Here is a 17794-nt window from a genome sequence, read left to right on the forward strand (position 1 = left end):
CTTATCTCCGATACCACATCCTCGTGACCCTTGTACCCCTGATCTTCCTCTGCAACTGGAAAATAGCATACAAAAGCGCCTCGGGCGTCGGCGGACAACCAGGCACATAGATATCCACCGGGACCAGCCGATCCACACCCCGGACGACACTGTACGAATGATGATAATACCCGCCCCCATTCGCACAACTTCCCATACTAATCACCCACTTCGGATCGGGCATCTGATCGTACAACTGTCGCAACGCTGGTGCCATCTTGTTGGTCACTGTTCCAGCGACGATCATGACGTCGGCTTGGCGCGGCGAGGCGCGGAAGATGATCCCCTGTCGGTCCTGGTCATATCGTGGCATTGAGGCGGCCATCATCTCGACGCCGCAGCAGGCCAGCCCGAAGGCGAGCGGCCAGAGGGAGCCTTGGCGGGCCCAGTTGATCAGGGAGTCAGTTGTTGTTCTGCGATGTTAGTATGTTGCAGTCGCATGGGAGGATATACACTCACAGTATATGGTGTAGCTTGCCGGCATTTTCTTCTTTACTGTAGTTGAACGAAGTTGGAACCGAGAGGTTGGTTGCTGTGTGCTTTTGCCAGCTTGAGGATGCTCGCAACTGGAATGATAGCACCTTTGGTCTTGGGCATGTATCGATCGCTGGAGTATTTCCACATCGCCTAGAAAAATCAAGTCTAGAGCACAGTGGTCGGATAGATGTATATAATCGAGCTCGCATCATCTCCATCAACGGATATCAGGGAATGACCAAAGTTCAATAAACAAAGGACAGTTACGGAGACGAGCAAGCGCAATATAAAATACCAGACAATATCGCCGATATGGCTGTTGTTCAGCTAGAACATCAAGTCGGCGATATGAGTTCTTGATAGAGGCATATCGCCGAATGAACTTCCATTGCAAATCAGGGGTTTCAATTTCCCCGAGACATAAATATCGATCCTCAAAAATAGGGGTCAATAGTCATATAGAAGAAGTCAAATGATGCTCTTTGATTAGAATTCGAAGTGACTTCGGCGGTGGCAATGCTTCAAGTGAGCAGCAGCCTCCTAAACCCTACCTATTATATAGAGAGGGCTAAAGATGGTCCTTGTTCTTTCAGAAATCACATCCCAGTAACTCAAATTAATAAGTCAGCAATGGCCTACTAATAAGTAGAAGAGGCCAACTTTAGGAAGAGAATGATATAAAGAACACGCCATAGTATTCGCCTGATTTCGTGGGAATGGCCAGAATAAGGGTCATCTCCGGTCGGATCCGATGATATCTCCGGCGACTGTACATATAGCTTCTGTATATAACGGGCTGCATACATGGTGGACATTTGGGATCCGATCCTGATCGCCTTTAACGGAACAAATATCACAACAGATTCTCAAGGCAACATGCGCGTTCTTGTCATTGGTGGTACTGGAAGATGCGGCAAGCTTGTCATTGATGAGCTTCTCAATCGAGGTAGGCATTCGATTTCACTTTCGGGGTGACCTTATCCTTGCTAACTGCCCTTAGGTCACTCAGTGACCACGCTGGCACGCAAACCGAGTGCCCTCGGTGATGCCCGATCCGGCTTGAGAGTCATCCAGGGCACGCCAGCCAAGCTCGAGGACGTCCAGGCCGCATTCAATGCTGATATACCGGACGTGGTGGTCGTCACATTGAACGCCCCTCGAGCAAGCGACAGCCCACTTGCCGCTCCCATCTCACCACCTCGCCTGATGGCCGACTGTAACGCCAACATCGTGGCCGCAATGAAGGAGTTCGGGGTTCGCAAAACAGTCATCCTACAAGCTTTCGGTGTTGGGGATTCGTGGCTCAACATGAACTGTATACTGCAGCTGCTCATGAAAAGGTCCAACATGTCCTACCAGTACGATGACCATAATGAGGCCGAGCGAATCGTACGGGCCAGCGGGGTGGACTACGTATTTGTGCGTCCTTCGCGGCTCGTGGAGACAGATGAGAAGACGATCAGAGTGTGGCCGGACAGCGGAAAGGGTGTGCCCCTGATGGCTAGCACGAGCCGTGTCAGTGTGGCGCACTGGCTGGTTGATGCAGCAGAGAGCAATGAATGGGACAACTCGGCCCCAGTCATCACGAATTAAGGCCAGTGAGGACGGTTATTAGGTAGACTATGTTCCGTTGATATGATTTACCGCTGACCCATTTGGTTTGACTCGTTGGACCTTATATAAATTCTCTCCCTCTCTTACGAATTCTCTCTTACCGGATGGTCTGACCCCTGCTATCGTACTATTTGGATAGCTGCAGGTTGATCCATCCTCTGAGAAGAATCAGACCTTCATTTGTATGCAAGATACTAGTGACTTCTAAATTTATAACAGTAAAGCAGTTTCCAATATGTTCTTACCTCTGGCACATAAATCATTGGTTCTGCATCATTGAGATCAGCCCATGAAGCTTTACTCTAAATAAGGATGTCTGTCTTAGACACTACAGCGTCTATACATAGTAGAAATTCTTGTGTCTCAATCTGGATAGTGACATATTGTCTAGGACCTACAAAGTCACGAGTTCGCGCAACGGTGTATCCAAGAGAGACCGTTATATATGTCGGGAATCCTAGCCCTACAATGAAAATTGCATGATACCAAGCAACCGCTAGCTAACAACAACATCCTTAGAACAAATTTTAGTATTCTCTCCTATCTACTTAACAATCACCAGAACATGGACCCTTTGGTTCATGGATGCTAAAACCAAACACGGCCCCCACTGCGCACTGGGCGTGGCAGGGCCGCCGTAGGGCTGTCAGTTGGGCTCATGAGCGTCTTGACAAGGATTCATGAGTGTGACAGTGACACGGTGATGGTGTCCTCGATTTTTCTCCAACCGAATTCTGGAAATACCCAGACATGCCTCCAAATACAGGGCAGATGCAGACGATACCGACCCCTGGGTTGGACCGGGACGGGACCCAACCCCGCAAGCGACCCCGACCCGTCATCTCATGCATCCGCTGTCGCCAGAAGAAACTCAAATGTGATCGTGTCATTCCGTGCGAAAACTGCTCCAAGGCGCGATGTTCTTCCAGCTGTGCTTTTTACCAGAGACCAGGCAGCAGTTCGAATGCCAATAGCATGCCCGCGCCCAAGCGAATCCATCTGGGTCCAGATGCCGCTTTGGATCAAGCGGATTCTTCCGAGAATCATTAGATGACTAGCACAGGCGTGGGTATCATCGAGGACCTGCAGCAACGGCTGGCCAGAGTGGAAGAGTTGATCTCTATCAGGCCTGATTCCCGGCCCAGTTGGAGTGCAGTTAAAGATGGATTGATACCAGAAGACAGCGCAACCGGTGTAGCTCGCATCGCACCATCAGCAAGTACACCGTCGTACCTTGGTACTCTGGTCGTAAAGGGAACGCGAACCCGATACCATGGCCAGAGCAATCGCACTTCTTTTTTGAATCAGGTATGACAGTCTCGAATCCATCTGTACTGTATTCACACATTGTAGTTCCCCGAAGCGAAAGACTTTCTCAGACAGTGCGCCAATGATCCACACATTTGCAGACTGGCAAAGGAGGTCCAGCTTCTGCAGAGTCAGTTGAAGCTGTCAGTAAACTCACCAGGATCCGGAATGGAAGATGGTGTCCCAGAAATGCAGCAGTTGTGGGCTAGTCTCCCACCTAGAGGCGTGCGTGACCGGTTAGTTGAGCTGTACACTACCAACTTTGAGAAGACACTACGCATCCTCCATGTGCCGACGTTTCTTCATCAACATACGGAGTTCTGGGAGGACCCAGACCGAAATGGCGATCGGTTCTCAGCGTTTATGGCACAGCTCACTGCCGTCCTGAGCATCGCACACCCGTTGGAAGATCGACAGTTTAGACAGAATCATGAATCAACGTGGGATTACCTGCAGATGTCTGCTGTCGATATTGTTCGCACCTGGCTGCAGAAGCTCAGTCGCAAACAGCGGACGGACTTTGCCACGCTTCAAACGGAAACCCTTGTTCTCCTGGCTCGGAGACTACGGCACGAATCCTCAGAAGAGCTCTGGCGAGCTACGGGAACGCTTGTGCGGTCTGCCATGGCGATGGGACTGCATCTAAATCTATCAGGAAAAGAGGGCCTTTCAGCATTTCAGGTGGAAAACCGGCGTCGACTGTGGATCACTATCGTGGAGATGGACGTCCAGGCTTCAATCGAGTCCGGGATGCCTGTCGCCATTCCTGATTTTGATTTCGGTCCGCTCATGCCGACCAATGTGAACGATGCTGATTATGATGAATTCACAGCGGACTTTCCTCCAGCAAAGCCCTTACATGAATGGACTGATACCCTGATGCAGGTCACGTTAGCCAGCTCATTGCGCCAACGCATCCAGATGATGTCGCTCGTGCCGAAGGCCAGTATCGATTTGGATCCATGTCAGGTATTCGTCAACCTTCATCGGGACATAGAGAGGTCTTTGCAACAAATCCCACCATGCCTGAAGCTGGAGTCCGGGCCGACCAGTAATGACAAACCGGGCTTGTTACTAAATTGCATCCTTTTAGACCTATATATACGTCGAGCCCTTCACTGCCTGTGTCGACCGATCCACAAGGCTAAGAAATATTGCGACGGAGAGCCCTTTCTTGACATCCAAACCGCCTGTCTGGAGTCGTCACTGGCTGTCCTGGCATACCAACACTATTTTGACCCCACGGTCGCCGGCCAGGACGATTTCAATCCCACGGCGTACTGGGATGTTTTCCAACTCTTCTGTAAGAACGATATCCTATGGGCAGCACTCAGCGTGTGTCATTACATAAAGTTGCCCACCACGACAGCATCTCACACCAAAGCGAGCCTGACTCGAGTTGTGGAAAACGCTCTCAACGGTTTGACCCGCGTCATTGGTCAACCTGGCAGCAACATGAAAGACGTGTTACTGCTCGCAGTCGTGCTACAGTCGGTACGCGCGCGGGGCTCCATGGAGTCTAAGAAACAGTTGATTGAGCAGGGAATGCTGAAGGCTCTGTCGGCATGCCAGGAGCATCTCCTCGCAGCGCATGCACAGCACTCTCTTGCACCTGATCTTGCCGAATATGCGCAGATAGTATGTTACACTGGAAGACATTTGCAACGAAGTTTGACTCATCCTAGCTCCAAACATCGCAACCTATTTTCCCGTCCTCGTCCACTCAGCCGCTATTGCCGGATTTTCTCACGGATACAGCCGCACTGGCTGCGGAGTTTGGCAATTTGCCTGCTGATCTGTTTGACGACGGCCCTTTGGGGTGGGTCTATGGGACTTTCTGAATGTGTATTTTGATATCTGGAGTATAGACGACCATACCATGCACTGTGTTACAGATCATTGCTTTAGTTTATGCAAGATATAGGGGCTGTTAGAGTCATCAGGTAAACTAAACTGCTTAGGCTGCAGGAATTCGCCTTAAGAAAAGTGTGTAGAACAACATTACACATACCAAGTTAACATTAAATACTTTCTAGGTGTTAGCTTATAGACCTCTAGTAGCTAGACATAAGCGTGGAGATCACCCCAGATCCTCCTAGTATTAATATTGCATGAACTACCTCAAGAACCTGTTTAAGCAATGGGAAGTTATATATAAGTATAAGGCATCCCACTAAATAGATCTTCTGGTAATAGCATAAAAGATTATTCCTCATTATAGAAATATCTTGTCTATAACTAAGACTCTTAGTATATCAGTGTATCATTACCATCACGATGTCCACTATCAAGAGGGCTGTATCCGAGAACTTATACCACTGTACTAAAATAACATCATGACAGTCACTCTTTCGGGGTAATAGTATTTCAGTAACTCCTATACTTTGACAGGTTGCTATCATTAACACTAGTCTTTTAGGTCTAACTCTTGCTCTAGCCCTACATAAGCAATCCATCAACATTGACCACCGAAGGGTTCCTATATATAGAGCACATCGACGTACAAGCAGGCAACAAAGATTGGCCGTATCTGAGTCAATACTAGAAGTATTCAAAGCACCTATCTACTAGGCTCAGCCAGGCCATTACACAGAGATCATAATATTGGCCCACTATGGATTGATATCCGGCTTAAGCAAGGCAGTTGGGAATATACGCGGATATTGTGTAGTCCACCCAATCATATGCCTTTCTGTCCGCGTAAAATCCTTCTATAAGATTGCACAGGATTTTGGTCCCACTCCTATCACACTTCTAAACGATCTAAATTCAAGACTAAGCGCCTTTTGATGTTCTCGGACCATTACTTGCTTCCAACACAAGGATCCTAGAAGCCGATAAAGATAGCTCTAGGATTACACGGCGGCCTTATGTTCCTATTTTGCCCCGTGAAGCAGAGTTTTATTTAGGCAATGGAGAAGAAAGGATGAAAAGTGGCAGTGCTGTGGATCAGACAGCAACGAAGATTGCCGTAAAGGGAAGCTCTCTTTTCTTACCGGGTCGAAGAGGGAGTATAACTATAGCTGCTGCAATATAAAGGAGGACCTTTCTAGTGTTCCTCACTCATAATCTGCATTTACCCTTCACTCTAGTGTTACTTTTCTTTGCCTCAGCCTCTCGCAAGCAGTATCTTGGACCATCACGTCGGAACTTGAGCTCGACCCTAGTTTACGGTCATTCTTGCATCCTTCACACTATCTTAGTTGTTGATGCGCCATCAAGCCTTCGAAGTACGACAATGGGCCGTAATGGATACTATCCGTATGGACCGAGCAAGGCGGGAGCAACTATTGCGATGCTGTTATTTGGAGGAAGTGCCTTCTATCACCTTTGGCAACTCATCAAGTTGAGGTCATGGTTCTTCATTGCCTTCCTTGTCGGCGCTTTCAGTGGGTGTTCCATTTTGTTTAGTTGAAGAGTTCGAGACACATACTGAATCCCACTTCAGTGATGACGCTCGGCTACATTTTCAGGTTGATCTCATCACGCGATCAGAATAACCTTGCAGCCTACATATGCCAGTCGATGTTCATCATTCTGCCGCCATCCCTTTATGCTGCTACAATTTACATGATTTACAGCCGGATCGTCATGTTCGTCGGAAAACCACAATTCTCCATCGTCGCGCCGCGCAAGATAACGAAAATCTTTGTGATGGGCGACACAACGGCCTTCCTGCTGCAACTGAGCGGTGGCGGCATGCAGACCATCGACAGCATGCGCACTCTCGGTCAGAAGATCCTGCTTGTCGGCCTATTCGTTCAACTCGTCTTCTTCGGATTTTTCTTGTATGTTTCTGTCAATTTTTCGGTCCGAGTGCATCGTTCAGGATTAGGTCTGATCGAGGGATCATGGCGTCGTCTACTCCACATCCTGTTTCTCGTGTCGATGCTAATCATTGTGCGCTGCATCTTTCGAATCATTGAATATATCGGTGGTGCAGACAGTTATGTTTATTTGCACGAGGTCTTCATGTATATGTTTGATGCAATCCCCATGTTCATTGTGCAGGCAATCTTCCACGTCTATCACCCAGGAAATATTTTGGTGGGACAAAAGTTGCCCAATGACTCTTGCGTCAGCCTTCAAACTTTGTAACTCTGGTGAAGGAGAGACGGCAGATACAGCATACTTCAGACCTTATATCTAATCGCCAAATGAACAAGCTTTTCGTTATTGAAGGGGAGCAATGTGACTGACTAGGCGATATCAACGCTAGTAAAATAAGTCCAGGAGGAAGGTTTTTGCTCCGTGTTCATCACTATGACAATTTCCTGGTTTTGGTAATGAGACATGAATGACTGCTCGCCTGTTGGAATGCCGTTAAGAGTGAACGGCCAGCGGCTTGTCTGACTGATGGACAAATGACAATCAGTCAGCACCTAGCTGAAGGCTTCTGCCAATCACATAAGTTATATGATCGCGAAATCAATGACATATTGGCCTAGCCTAAATCCATCATGGCCGAACTTTTTGTAGAACCTTTTTTCCCACCTACACGAACATCCTCGCTCATTCTTAAACAAACAAACTACATCCTTTACACCTCTTTAATCCCGACGACTTCTTCCATTGCCAGATTGAAAGCATATGGGGCTGCTAAGAAAAGTGCACAACAAGTCTAGGAGAGGATGTGCAGAGTGCAAAAGGCGTCACATTAAGGTAGCTTGGGGGTTTATTTTTCTGCCTTTAACTAACTTCCCCTACTTGTGCAACGACCTTTGCTTCAGCTGAGCATTAACAAATCAGTCTCATTTCTGTCGAGTCTCATAACTTTCTACCATCAAACTGAATCCCAATGTTTCGGTATGCATCTCAGATGATGTAGTTATATGACTTTGCTGATGGTTCATCCATCCAGTTTGCGTTTTAGATCTGCTCGACTGATGTCAACCACATATAACACCCAAAAAAGAGCTGGGGAGATTTTGCTGAGGCATGAAGAAGACAATGAACGTTTTTTCCGTTTCACTCGCGGTCGGTTTCTCTGTGACGAGCCTTGTCAGCTTTCGCAGAGATATATTCAGTTCAACATAGATGAACTCGCCAATCTAGCCGTCCGTGTGGCCGAAGCTGTCAGTAACCGATCTCGAAGATGTGTGAACATCGAAAAATTGGCCGATGGGATGCACAGTAAAGCTGTACGCTTTACAATGGATGATGGCTTCCAGGCAGTGGGTAAAGTCCCTAATCCGAATGCCGGTTTGCCGCATTTCACAACTGCCTCCGAGGTCGCTACGATGGATTTTGTATGACTTCTTCGCACCTGGTATTGATCCTTCAGGAAATACTGAGCCTATCTAGATGAGAAACGTACTTGGGACACCTGCGCCAAAGGTCTTCTCCTGGAGTTCTACGACCGATAATGCTGTCGGGGCGGAGTATATCCTGATGGAGAATGTGCGCGGCGTGCAACTGAGTCAGATATGGGATCGGCTCAATGTGGAAGTGAAGTTAGAGGTACTGAAGAAAGTTGCCCTATACCAAGACAGCTGGGCGCAGACTCGTTTTTCTCAATATGGGAGCCTATACTACAAACAAGATCTTGCGCATTCCGCCCCGAGTGTTCAATATACCGACACAAACGGCCAGGATGTTGTGGATGACCGGTTTGCAGTCGGTCCGTCAATGAGTAGACAAAACACCGATGACGGAAGGGCCGAGTTGCATTTTGATCGAGGTCCATGTAGGTATCATGGCATCCCCAGTGATTTCTAAATCTCACTTCCTACAGGGCATACCGCGGAAGACTATGAACGGGCTACCGGTCTCCGAGAATCATATTGCATCAGAAACATACCACAACTTCCAAGATCTCCCATTGCAATCTATTATTCTGGGACGTACCAACCGTCAAGGGAAAAGAAACTCCTCGCGGCCGAGAGCTACCTGAAACTGGTGAAGTTCTTAATGCCGGACGATGAATCCATCCGAATGTCCCACATCTGGCACAACGATTTACATACAGAAAATATATTCGTCAATCCAGATAATCCCTCGGAGATCTACGGTTTTATTGACTGGCAATCGACTGAGTTGGCGCCTTTGTATGACCATACGCTCGAACCCTATTTTCTTGATTACGATGGTCCATCCTTGGGTGGATTATTGGAACGGCCGAGACTTGAGGACATTCGCCCACTTTTCCAGGATGAACCTGAGCCAGTGGCAAGCCGCAAGGCTAACTCTCTGTTCACCAAGATGTCGCTAGTCGCTCTGTACAGGTACTTTGTGCGCAAGAAAAGCATGCGTCTGTTCAAGGCTCTGGAATATCGCCAGACGCTGTGCTTTCATTTACTTCTATTTGCTCGGAACCTTCTTGTTGATGGGGAAGCAACATATTTAGAGCTATTGGCGAATCAACAGCAGGAAAACTGGGTTGGCATTCCGAAAATCTCCCAGTGCAACGAAGGACCTCCATTGTCCTTCTCGAAGGACATGCTTGAAGAAATTGAAAAGGACAGTACAGGTGCAACAACCTCCATCATGCTGATGCAAGAGGCGCAGCAAATGATCGGCGAGCAATATTTTCGGGCACAGGGAGTGGTAAGCCATGAGCAATTTGCCAAGGCTAGAGAGATCATACCTAGGGTGAAGGAGAAATTCATACGGAAGTACGCGCGAAATAATAAAGAAGAGCGTGAACTAGATCGAGCATGGCCGTTCAACTGAAGAACCTGGAAAGTTTGTGTTCTAGAGCTTCTCTTAAAGGGATCCTTCCTATACCCTCATCCCAAGTGACTGTTGCTTAGGTTGTTTAGAAATACTGTATTCCATGCCAGCCTACTCAGCTAGGTTCCCTCATATATATTTCATACCCCCCGCACAAAAGCCAGCAGGCGGGGTAATACGCAACTTTAGCAACTCCTTCCAACGTGTCCAACCCTTCCACTCAGCCCGTTGCAACATTCAACATGCACTCCTGGATCGATCGCCCCCGTCGCGATGGAAAAGACGCCGACGAGTGGAAACCCACTTCTGAATCCGAAGCCGCAGCCAACATCGACGAGTGGTATCAAGCCGGACAACTGCTCTTTCCCCGCGATACCCTCCAGGACGTGTACGACCAGCTGCAGAAGCCCCTCACCAAGGGCGACTCCATTTACGTGAAAGCGTTCGATGGGTCGGTCTACGAATACCCAGTCAGGACCGGCGACACCAAGACGATGCACGAGCGCAACGGTGACAATGGAGAGGATAAGTCTGTGGAATGGGTGCTGTGAGATTGGACATCTGTTTGTACGCAAAAAAGGAACAAGTCTTGGCTAATTCGACGATATGTTTCAAGGACCACCCCGCACATTTATTATCGCTCGTTTGAAGGGCTCAAACAGATGCTGGAATACAGTCTGTCACGGGCGTATTGCAGCGTCGGAATCAGACACTGGATGACCCGCGTCGACCAAGAGCCTGAGCCCCTGGGAAAGCTTGATTCAGGACTGGAATTCCTGCACACTACCCTGCGAGACTGGGAAGGGAGCGAAGCATGGAGGGAGATCAAGTCCACACTCTCGTCGTTGAACCTCAATTCCAAGATCGCCAAGGTGATAGGTATGGCATGCGGGACTTTCACCACGGCATTAGATTCCCGAGGATCCAGAAGATCGGCAGTTCAACATGCATTCCTCTTGACGTTGAAGAGATTTCTGCAGGAAAGCAACTTGGGCAACGGGGAGGTCACCTGCTACGTTCAGGACCCGGGATATTCTAAGACGGATAGGCTGCTCCTTGAGAAATCGGATATGAAGGTCCTGGAGGATCCGGAAGGCTTCCTAGAGATGGACGATGCCTCTCTCGTGTTCTCCTGCGCCCCCAACATTTGTGTCAAGCAGATTGTTGCGGACATTGTCCGACCACTCGTTCTCATCTGGTGTACTGTCCAAAGCGAAGATCCAAAATGCCCCTGGTACGTGTTCTTCGCGTCTGTGGTGACCTTGGTTAGTTAATGTTGGCAACAGCACCGATCCAGACTCTCCACGCGTCAGAGAGATGATACGAACATGCTATGATACGTTCCCGTTCCCCGATGATCATGATGATAACTTTACGTGCATGACGATATATGTGAAGAAACAGTGCTGAGTTAGGAGAAGAGTTCGAAAAGCTCGCTGTTTATGCCATTACAGCTCAGTTCTTAGTTGTGTTAGTGGTTAGATTTGACCTTTGACAGTGAATTTAATGGGGACTAGTGCTAGGTCCTTTCCCTCTATACTTTACAGCTTATGCGTAGGACAGGCATAATATTAATTCATTCAGAGGATCCGAACATGGGCAAGCCACTAGGCAGCTATATCTGCCTAGCCGGGAAAGCCGAGATCCAGACTTTTGACTGGTACTCAGAACCTCAGCATCATGAAGGCACACTTTTCCGCAGAGGAAATTCTTATAGGCTTCCATCCTGCTCAAATGTCAATACCAATTGACGGAAATTCATGGAGCATGCCATTTATCGGCAGCACTATGGTGATCGTAAGAAGCAGCAGCCTCCGTTTGACCCGGAGCCCTACAAGATATGGAGACCTGCAGGCGCATTTCCATTTCTCTGTCTCCCGATCGGTTAGTAAATCTCCCGGACTTTGTTTCAGTATGGAACGCTTTCGCTGACATATAGACGGCGAGTACACCACCAGAACTACGAGAAATGATATACAAAGCTACTCTTTGTTTTAAAAGGATCATTCTGGGAACCCATCCAGAAGACTGTGGTTGATCCGGTTAAAGGGGTTTGGCTCCAGCATAATCCCCCAGGGAACCCCCTAGCCCTTCTGGCAGTGAGCCGTCAAGTTGATCACGAGGCACGACGGGTCTTTTATCGTTACAATACTTTCGTCTTTCACTCTGCAGAAGATGACTCCCGTGTATCCAAAACTGATCTTCTTGCCTTTCGAGCCAGTCGGCGCCGAATTCAACCTTGCCCATGAATTGGGGCTCAAAGCCCTCCACGGTTTCAATCATGCCAGTGGGAGTTTCCTGGCCTCTGTCAGTCACTCTTGCAGCACAACATACTCCACCAAGAGTCTCTTACAAAATGTATTAGAGTCAAGCCACTCTCACGGGGTCCTAAACTCAGGAACAATCAACAGTCAGTAGAGGCAATCTTCACCCGGGGAATTCTGCAACATACCAACTAGGTGAATTGACCTTCCAAACAATGGCTGGTTGAAGGCTGGGAAAGTTGACAATCGGAGGACTCATCCTGGTCTGATATCTCTTCTACACGGTCAACTGAGTTGTATCGTCGCTTGGCCCTGTATCCGACGGCTGGAGGATGTCCTTTATATCTCATCAACCCCGGTATTTTCCCTGGGGAGCTGCTTCTGTGCATGTCGAAGAGCAACGCAGATCGTCACTCTCGGGGGGACCATGTCATATTCGGCCCGAGCATGGACGAGGACTGTACCTGTCGGCGTTAGGGCCGAGAGTTGATGCCAATGATAACTTCACCATTTGTTTGTGCAGAGCAAGCTTCCCCGGCATCCACAAAGACTACTGCTATTGACAGTTGTTTTAACCTTTTTGACTTTGATGCCACTAATTTTGAATTTTGTGTTTGGCACAGTGTGGATGGCTGCAGTTAACGGCCCGTACTGCGACGAATCCACCAGAAAGTCAAGATATGCCCCATTCTAGACCTACGCAGGATGGTTAGAATCTCAGGTATGGCAAAATTGCACAATGTCCGCCGTCCAACAGTTCAGCCCATGCTTTCTTCATGGCAGCCAATGGAATTTGGGGGCCGTGATGATGCCGCTACTATGGAGACTTCTCAGAGAGACGATGCGATTCCATCACCTCTAAAATGGCGTAGGCTTCTGCAACTAGCTCCTGTAGGATCTGGATCCTCAGGGATTAGATATTATGCTGTTGTGCACGAATATTTATAGACTATATCCCGAGTCATGTCGGCGGCAGACAGGATCCTCGCTGGCCCGATCTTTCAACAACCAGACTCAGAGGCCTTATTCCTTTTAGGATCCGGAATATCATATCCGTCTGATCCAGCAAGGAAGCCTTTGATATCATATAGTCGATTTGCTTTGGGACACAGAGAAGTGAGATTGCCAAGCGAAACGGGTTCTCGTGTTATGTCATATTACTGCTTAGTGCTTACTCCCATTGATCTAGCCCACTTCCCCAAGGCAAAATACTTGGAACAAAACAGGACCAATGCATTAAAGGGGGGAACCGATGCTTTCCATCTACCCAGAAATTTCCTAAAGTCCTGTCAGATCTGATTTTATAGTCTGGGTTGGTTAGAATGCCTATAAGCCCAGAGTACAGAGTATAGGCGGGCAGAATCACATATTCTGCAACCACCTAACATCCCTCCCTGAAGTGGGTTAGGAGGGGGAAGTCAAGCTTTTTAAAATCAACAGGAGGGAAAAAGATCGGCCTAGTGATGAAACATGGTGGGGCGTTACGACCCTTCGGCGAGCCTAGGAGTCTAAACCCTAAAGGTGAGCTCTGCGCCTATTGATAACCAGATTGGTAGTAGGTTCTTCGGCACCGCAGTTCCCGGAAGGATCTGACCTGCGGGACGCGGCAGAGATGTGGGGGCAAGGAAGTATGGGGTCATGTGGGGTCGACTGCCAAAGTCGGACGTAAACTACGCCCCAGGCCACGACTATGAACCACTCGACCCTGTCTATGGTTATGAATGAGATAATCCACTCCACCAGAAGGTGTATTTGCTTCTGGGATTTGGTCTTACAGCCAGACGCTTGAATACAATGGCTTTCATACAGGTGAACCATCGCATTCTATAATACTTTCCAGGCTATGCGTTTTTTTGTGTTCTGAATATTGTATCTGTGGTTGCACGCCTGGGACAGGCGCTTATGGGAGATGGGCTCGTGGCGTACGGAAACATTGCATGGTACTAAGGTGGCCCTGCCATGCGCATCTCAGATCACATGCGTCAGTGGACATCTGGAATCAAGTATATTAACACTTATATCTCATGGAGTATATGTAGATGCACGTGTTACACATACATCAATAAGTGTATCTGGTGTAATTAATGGAGCGGGACCCCGAGTCTATACCCACTGCTTGTTTCCAAGATGCGAGACAAACGCACCACCAAACCCACCCTCAATGCTGGCCTTCTCCCAGGTCGACCTGACATGTCGGACGGATTTAGGGTACGTACCTATTCTTCCTTCACTATTCCTCTCTATGAAATAACAGTGCTGATATAATGTATAGCCCACCTGGAGGTTATCTCAACCACACCACGGGCATGTCAGGTAACTCCACAGCTCCAAACCCAACTAATATCACCACTGCAGTGCCTGCACCAACGAACGCTCTCAATGGATCTACTACAGATTGTGGCATGTGGTATACCGTAAGTGCACTCCCTCAAATAATACAATATAGCTAGCTAATAGTAGCATATACTAGGTTGTGGAAGGGGACACCTGCAGCCTTGTATCCGTCGCCAACTCAATTTCTCTAACAGACTTCTACTTCTTGAACCCTGAGATCGATGCTAACTGCACAAACCTCGAGCTTGGCGAGGCCTACTGCATTGCCGCCGTTGGAGACATCAGCACCTACTCTGGCTATCCTGTAACAACCCCCTTGTTTACTGTGACAACGGCCAGCTTCCCCGCTGTCGATACGTCGATTCCCACTACCACCAGCGATCCGGGATTTGTCTACACGCCAACGTACCTCCCGACCGCACCGGACACCCTCACGGACTGCGAATCATATGTAGACTATGATAATAGCACGGATAACCTCAATTCCTGCAGGTTTATCGCATACGCATACGATGTCACAACCGACAACTTCCTAGCATGGAACCCTAGTCTCGACTCTAACATGACCACATGTACCTTGCAGTCGGGTTACAGCTACTGTGCCGTCGTAGATAATAGTTACCGTGAGTGACACTTCTCATAATGACCCCCCTTTTATATATTGCTATGGCTTATCTAACAAATAAAAAAATAGTAATCAGCAACAGCAGTGACAGTGACAGTGGTTCATTCTGTTTGCCAATTAACGCCACCGAGTCCACCACAGTGTCGAACTGCAATTGCTTCACACAGGTCTATGGCTACATGAATGGCGGTACGTCCCAAAAAGAAAAAAAGAAAAAAAAGAAGAAGAAGAAGAAGAAAAGACTGTATACAGCTAAGAAAATGCTAATACATTTCTAGACTATCAATGCGCAGATATCGAGTCAGACGCCAGCGTCACAGAAGCCGAACTGGTGGCGTGGAACCCCTGGCTCGCTGGCGATTGCGACACGGCTTTTTATGCAAACCTCAACGATAGCGATAGCCGCGCAGTCTGCATTGGAGTGGGCTCTGCAACATCTACTACTACTGCCTCTGCAACCACGACGACATCAGCAGCCCCAACTCAAACCGGGGTTATTGCTGGATGCCAGGAGTTCTTCACCGTTGAGTCTGGAGACGACTGCTCGACCATGGAGGCCGAATTCGGAGTCACCCTTGCAGAGCTCTATGAGTGGAACCCAAGCAGTATGTTCCCTCCCTTCCCCTATTCCCCCCCTGAATAACAAGAATTAAATACAAGGCTAACCTATAAAATGAATAGTTGGCAGCACCTGTACAAACCTCTGGCTTGGATATGCATACTGTGTCAAGGGACCGGCGACAACGACAACAACGACGAGCGTCGGCCCAACACAGACCGGAATCGCCGCAAACTGCGACGAGTACCACACTGTTGTCAGAGGGGACTCGTGTGCAGCCATCGAGAACGAGTATGGCATTACCTTTGCGCAGCTTTATGAGTGGAATCCGGCTATTGGGTCGGACTGCGAGACCCTCAGCATTGGATATGCTGTTTGTGTTGGTGTTTCTTCATGATTCCCATCTGATTCAAGATAATGCACTTGTGTGTGAAAGATCATGTAGTAGCTATGAAAAAAAGAGGATTATTAAGCTAGTAAAATTGATTATCTTATTACTAAAATGACTAGCAAAGTCGTACCAAACAATCCAGTATCAAAAACAGCCCCAAGATAGAAAAATGTCAGATCAGAAGTTGAAAGTAATCTCAGGAGGACGCCTATACTGCGCCTCCCAGTCAAGGCCATCGCGCATAAAAGCAGAGGCCACTATCTGAGCCCGATCATAGCACACCTTCATCCAGCCCACATCTTCCAGCGTGCACCCCTGCACTGGCTCAAAATTATTCTCTGGCGGCGGACTGGTATAACCCTCTAATTCCTCTTCACTTAGGAGCTCTGGCTCCCACCTGCCATTAACCAGAATCACAAAGCCAGTGTTATTATAATCATCCACATCCTCAAGTGGAATGTCCAGAACAGACTGCAACGCCTCCTCATCAACCATGATACAGAATCTATACCGTGCTGTATTCGCCCACTGGGCACGATGAAATGGAACCCCTTGCTCAGTTTCACACGCAGTACGCGCCCATTGGTTGAAATAATCACGCACAATAGATGGAGTCACACCATCAAACCGCGTCTTGTCGTCCATAACAGTAGGCATGAATGAATCAAGCATATCAAGGCCGTCGTAATAGTTGAATGTTTCTCTAACATGATAGAGAAAACGACGCATAAACTCCTCCCAGTCAGAGTCGCTCTTGTAGGTGCATCTATAGATGACAAGGCCCCATGTCCGGAAGCCATCATCAAGCATGTTCTTCTCGATTACATCGGCTTCATTATGGTTGAAGGGGATGGATGGAGTACGTTTAGAGTCAAGATTCCTGGCTGGTGATGATGATGATAGCAATATAGCAGGGAATTGAAGCTTTTTCTTCATGCATGCTTGTGGTGTGGCGTTGCGAAGTGATGGGCGGTGGATGTTCTGGATGAGCTGCAGAGTGGGGAATGAGAATGTTTTTGACAGGGTCCAGCTGGTGGTGCTTGGTAATTGATATATTTGACTTTTGAGGAGGCTTCTGGCACCCGGAGTGGAGAGTGTCATGTTGACACTCTCGCAATGAGTTTCGTGGCTTAGGTGGGGTACCAGAGATGCAGGAACCGGGGGAGGTCAGGAATTCAGATTTCAGAACACAGGCCGCGTCAGGTCGGTCAAAAGCTCCCATCACTTGGCTCCACTGTTTCACGTGACTCCAGTCAATGCTCTGTTCACCTTGCTCCACTATTTTCCTAATTAGTCACTTAGTAAGCATATTAAGAATTTGAAATGGGATGGTAACAACCAAATTCCATCACTGTTTTCTTTCTGTCTTGTTTTGTTTTACTATTTGTCAAAGCACTATATCTTTGGTATTAGACTGTATATTTTATACTTGCTTATTTTGCCTATTTTAGTTAGACTTAGTTGACTAGAATATATATAACTTCTATCTATACTACCCCTTAATAATATAT

General features: G+C 48.0%; 5 protein-coding genes across 5 annotated transcripts; 3 read left to right on the forward strand and 2 right to left on the reverse strand.

Moving 5' to 3' along the window:
* Position 1: 1 nt before the first annotated feature.
* On the reverse strand, positions 2 to 663 carry CDV56_108004 (NuoB/complex I 20 kDa subunit family protein; the record flags this gene model as incomplete). Its single annotated transcript, XM_026761623.1, has 2 exons — positions 2 to 452; positions 536 to 663. 2 exons carry the CDS (start codon positions 661 to 663, stop codon positions 2 to 4), a joined length of 579 nt encoding a protein of 192 aa, XP_026615089.1.
* Positions 664 to 1320: 657 nt separating this feature from the next.
* On the forward strand, positions 1321 to 2109 carry CDV56_108051 (NAD(P)-dependent oxidoreductase; the record flags this gene model as incomplete). Its single annotated transcript, XM_026761670.1, has 2 exons — positions 1321 to 1462; positions 1517 to 2109. The coding sequence occupies 2 exons, from the start codon at positions 1321 to 1323 to the stop codon at positions 2107 to 2109; spliced, it is 735 nt and encodes a 244-aa protein (XP_026615090.1).
* Positions 2110 to 2880: 771 nt separating this feature from the next.
* Positions 2881 to 11384, forward strand: CDV56_108101 (uncharacterized protein; the record flags this gene model as incomplete). Its single annotated transcript, XM_026761720.1, has 10 exons — positions 2881 to 3133; positions 3194 to 3438; positions 3484 to 5076; positions 5124 to 5257; positions 6912 to 7226; positions 8534 to 8687; positions 8743 to 9124; positions 9173 to 9984; positions 10335 to 10657; positions 10727 to 11384. The coding sequence occupies 10 exons, from the start codon at positions 2881 to 2883 to the stop codon at positions 11382 to 11384; spliced, it is 4869 nt and encodes a 1622-aa protein (XP_026615091.1).
* Positions 11385 to 14535: 3151 nt separating this feature from the next.
* On the forward strand, positions 14536 to 16289 carry CDV56_108418 (uncharacterized protein; the record flags this gene model as incomplete). The annotated part of the gene is made up of 6 exons (XM_026762037.1): positions 14536 to 14582; positions 14647 to 14788; positions 14845 to 15331; positions 15403 to 15522; positions 15612 to 15938; positions 16015 to 16289. The coding sequence occupies 6 exons, from the start codon at positions 14536 to 14538 to the stop codon at positions 16287 to 16289; spliced, it is 1398 nt and encodes a 465-aa protein (XP_026615092.1).
* A 171-nt stretch (positions 16290 to 16460) lies between these two features.
* CDV56_108466 (uncharacterized protein) lies at positions 16461 to 17384 on the reverse strand (the record flags this gene model as incomplete). The annotated part of the gene is made up of 1 exon (XM_026762085.1): positions 16461 to 17384. One exon carries the CDS (start codon positions 17382 to 17384, stop codon positions 16461 to 16463), a length of 924 nt encoding a protein of 307 aa, XP_026615093.1.
* Between the last annotated feature and the right edge of the window lie 410 nt (positions 17385 to 17794).

The sequence above is a fragment of the Aspergillus thermomutatus genome (genome assembly GCF_002237265.1).
Source record: "Aspergillus thermomutatus strain HMR AF 39 chromosome Unknown NODE_76, whole genome shotgun sequence".
Lineage (NCBI taxonomy): Eukaryota > Fungi > Ascomycota > Eurotiomycetes > Eurotiales > Aspergillaceae > Aspergillus > Aspergillus thermomutatus.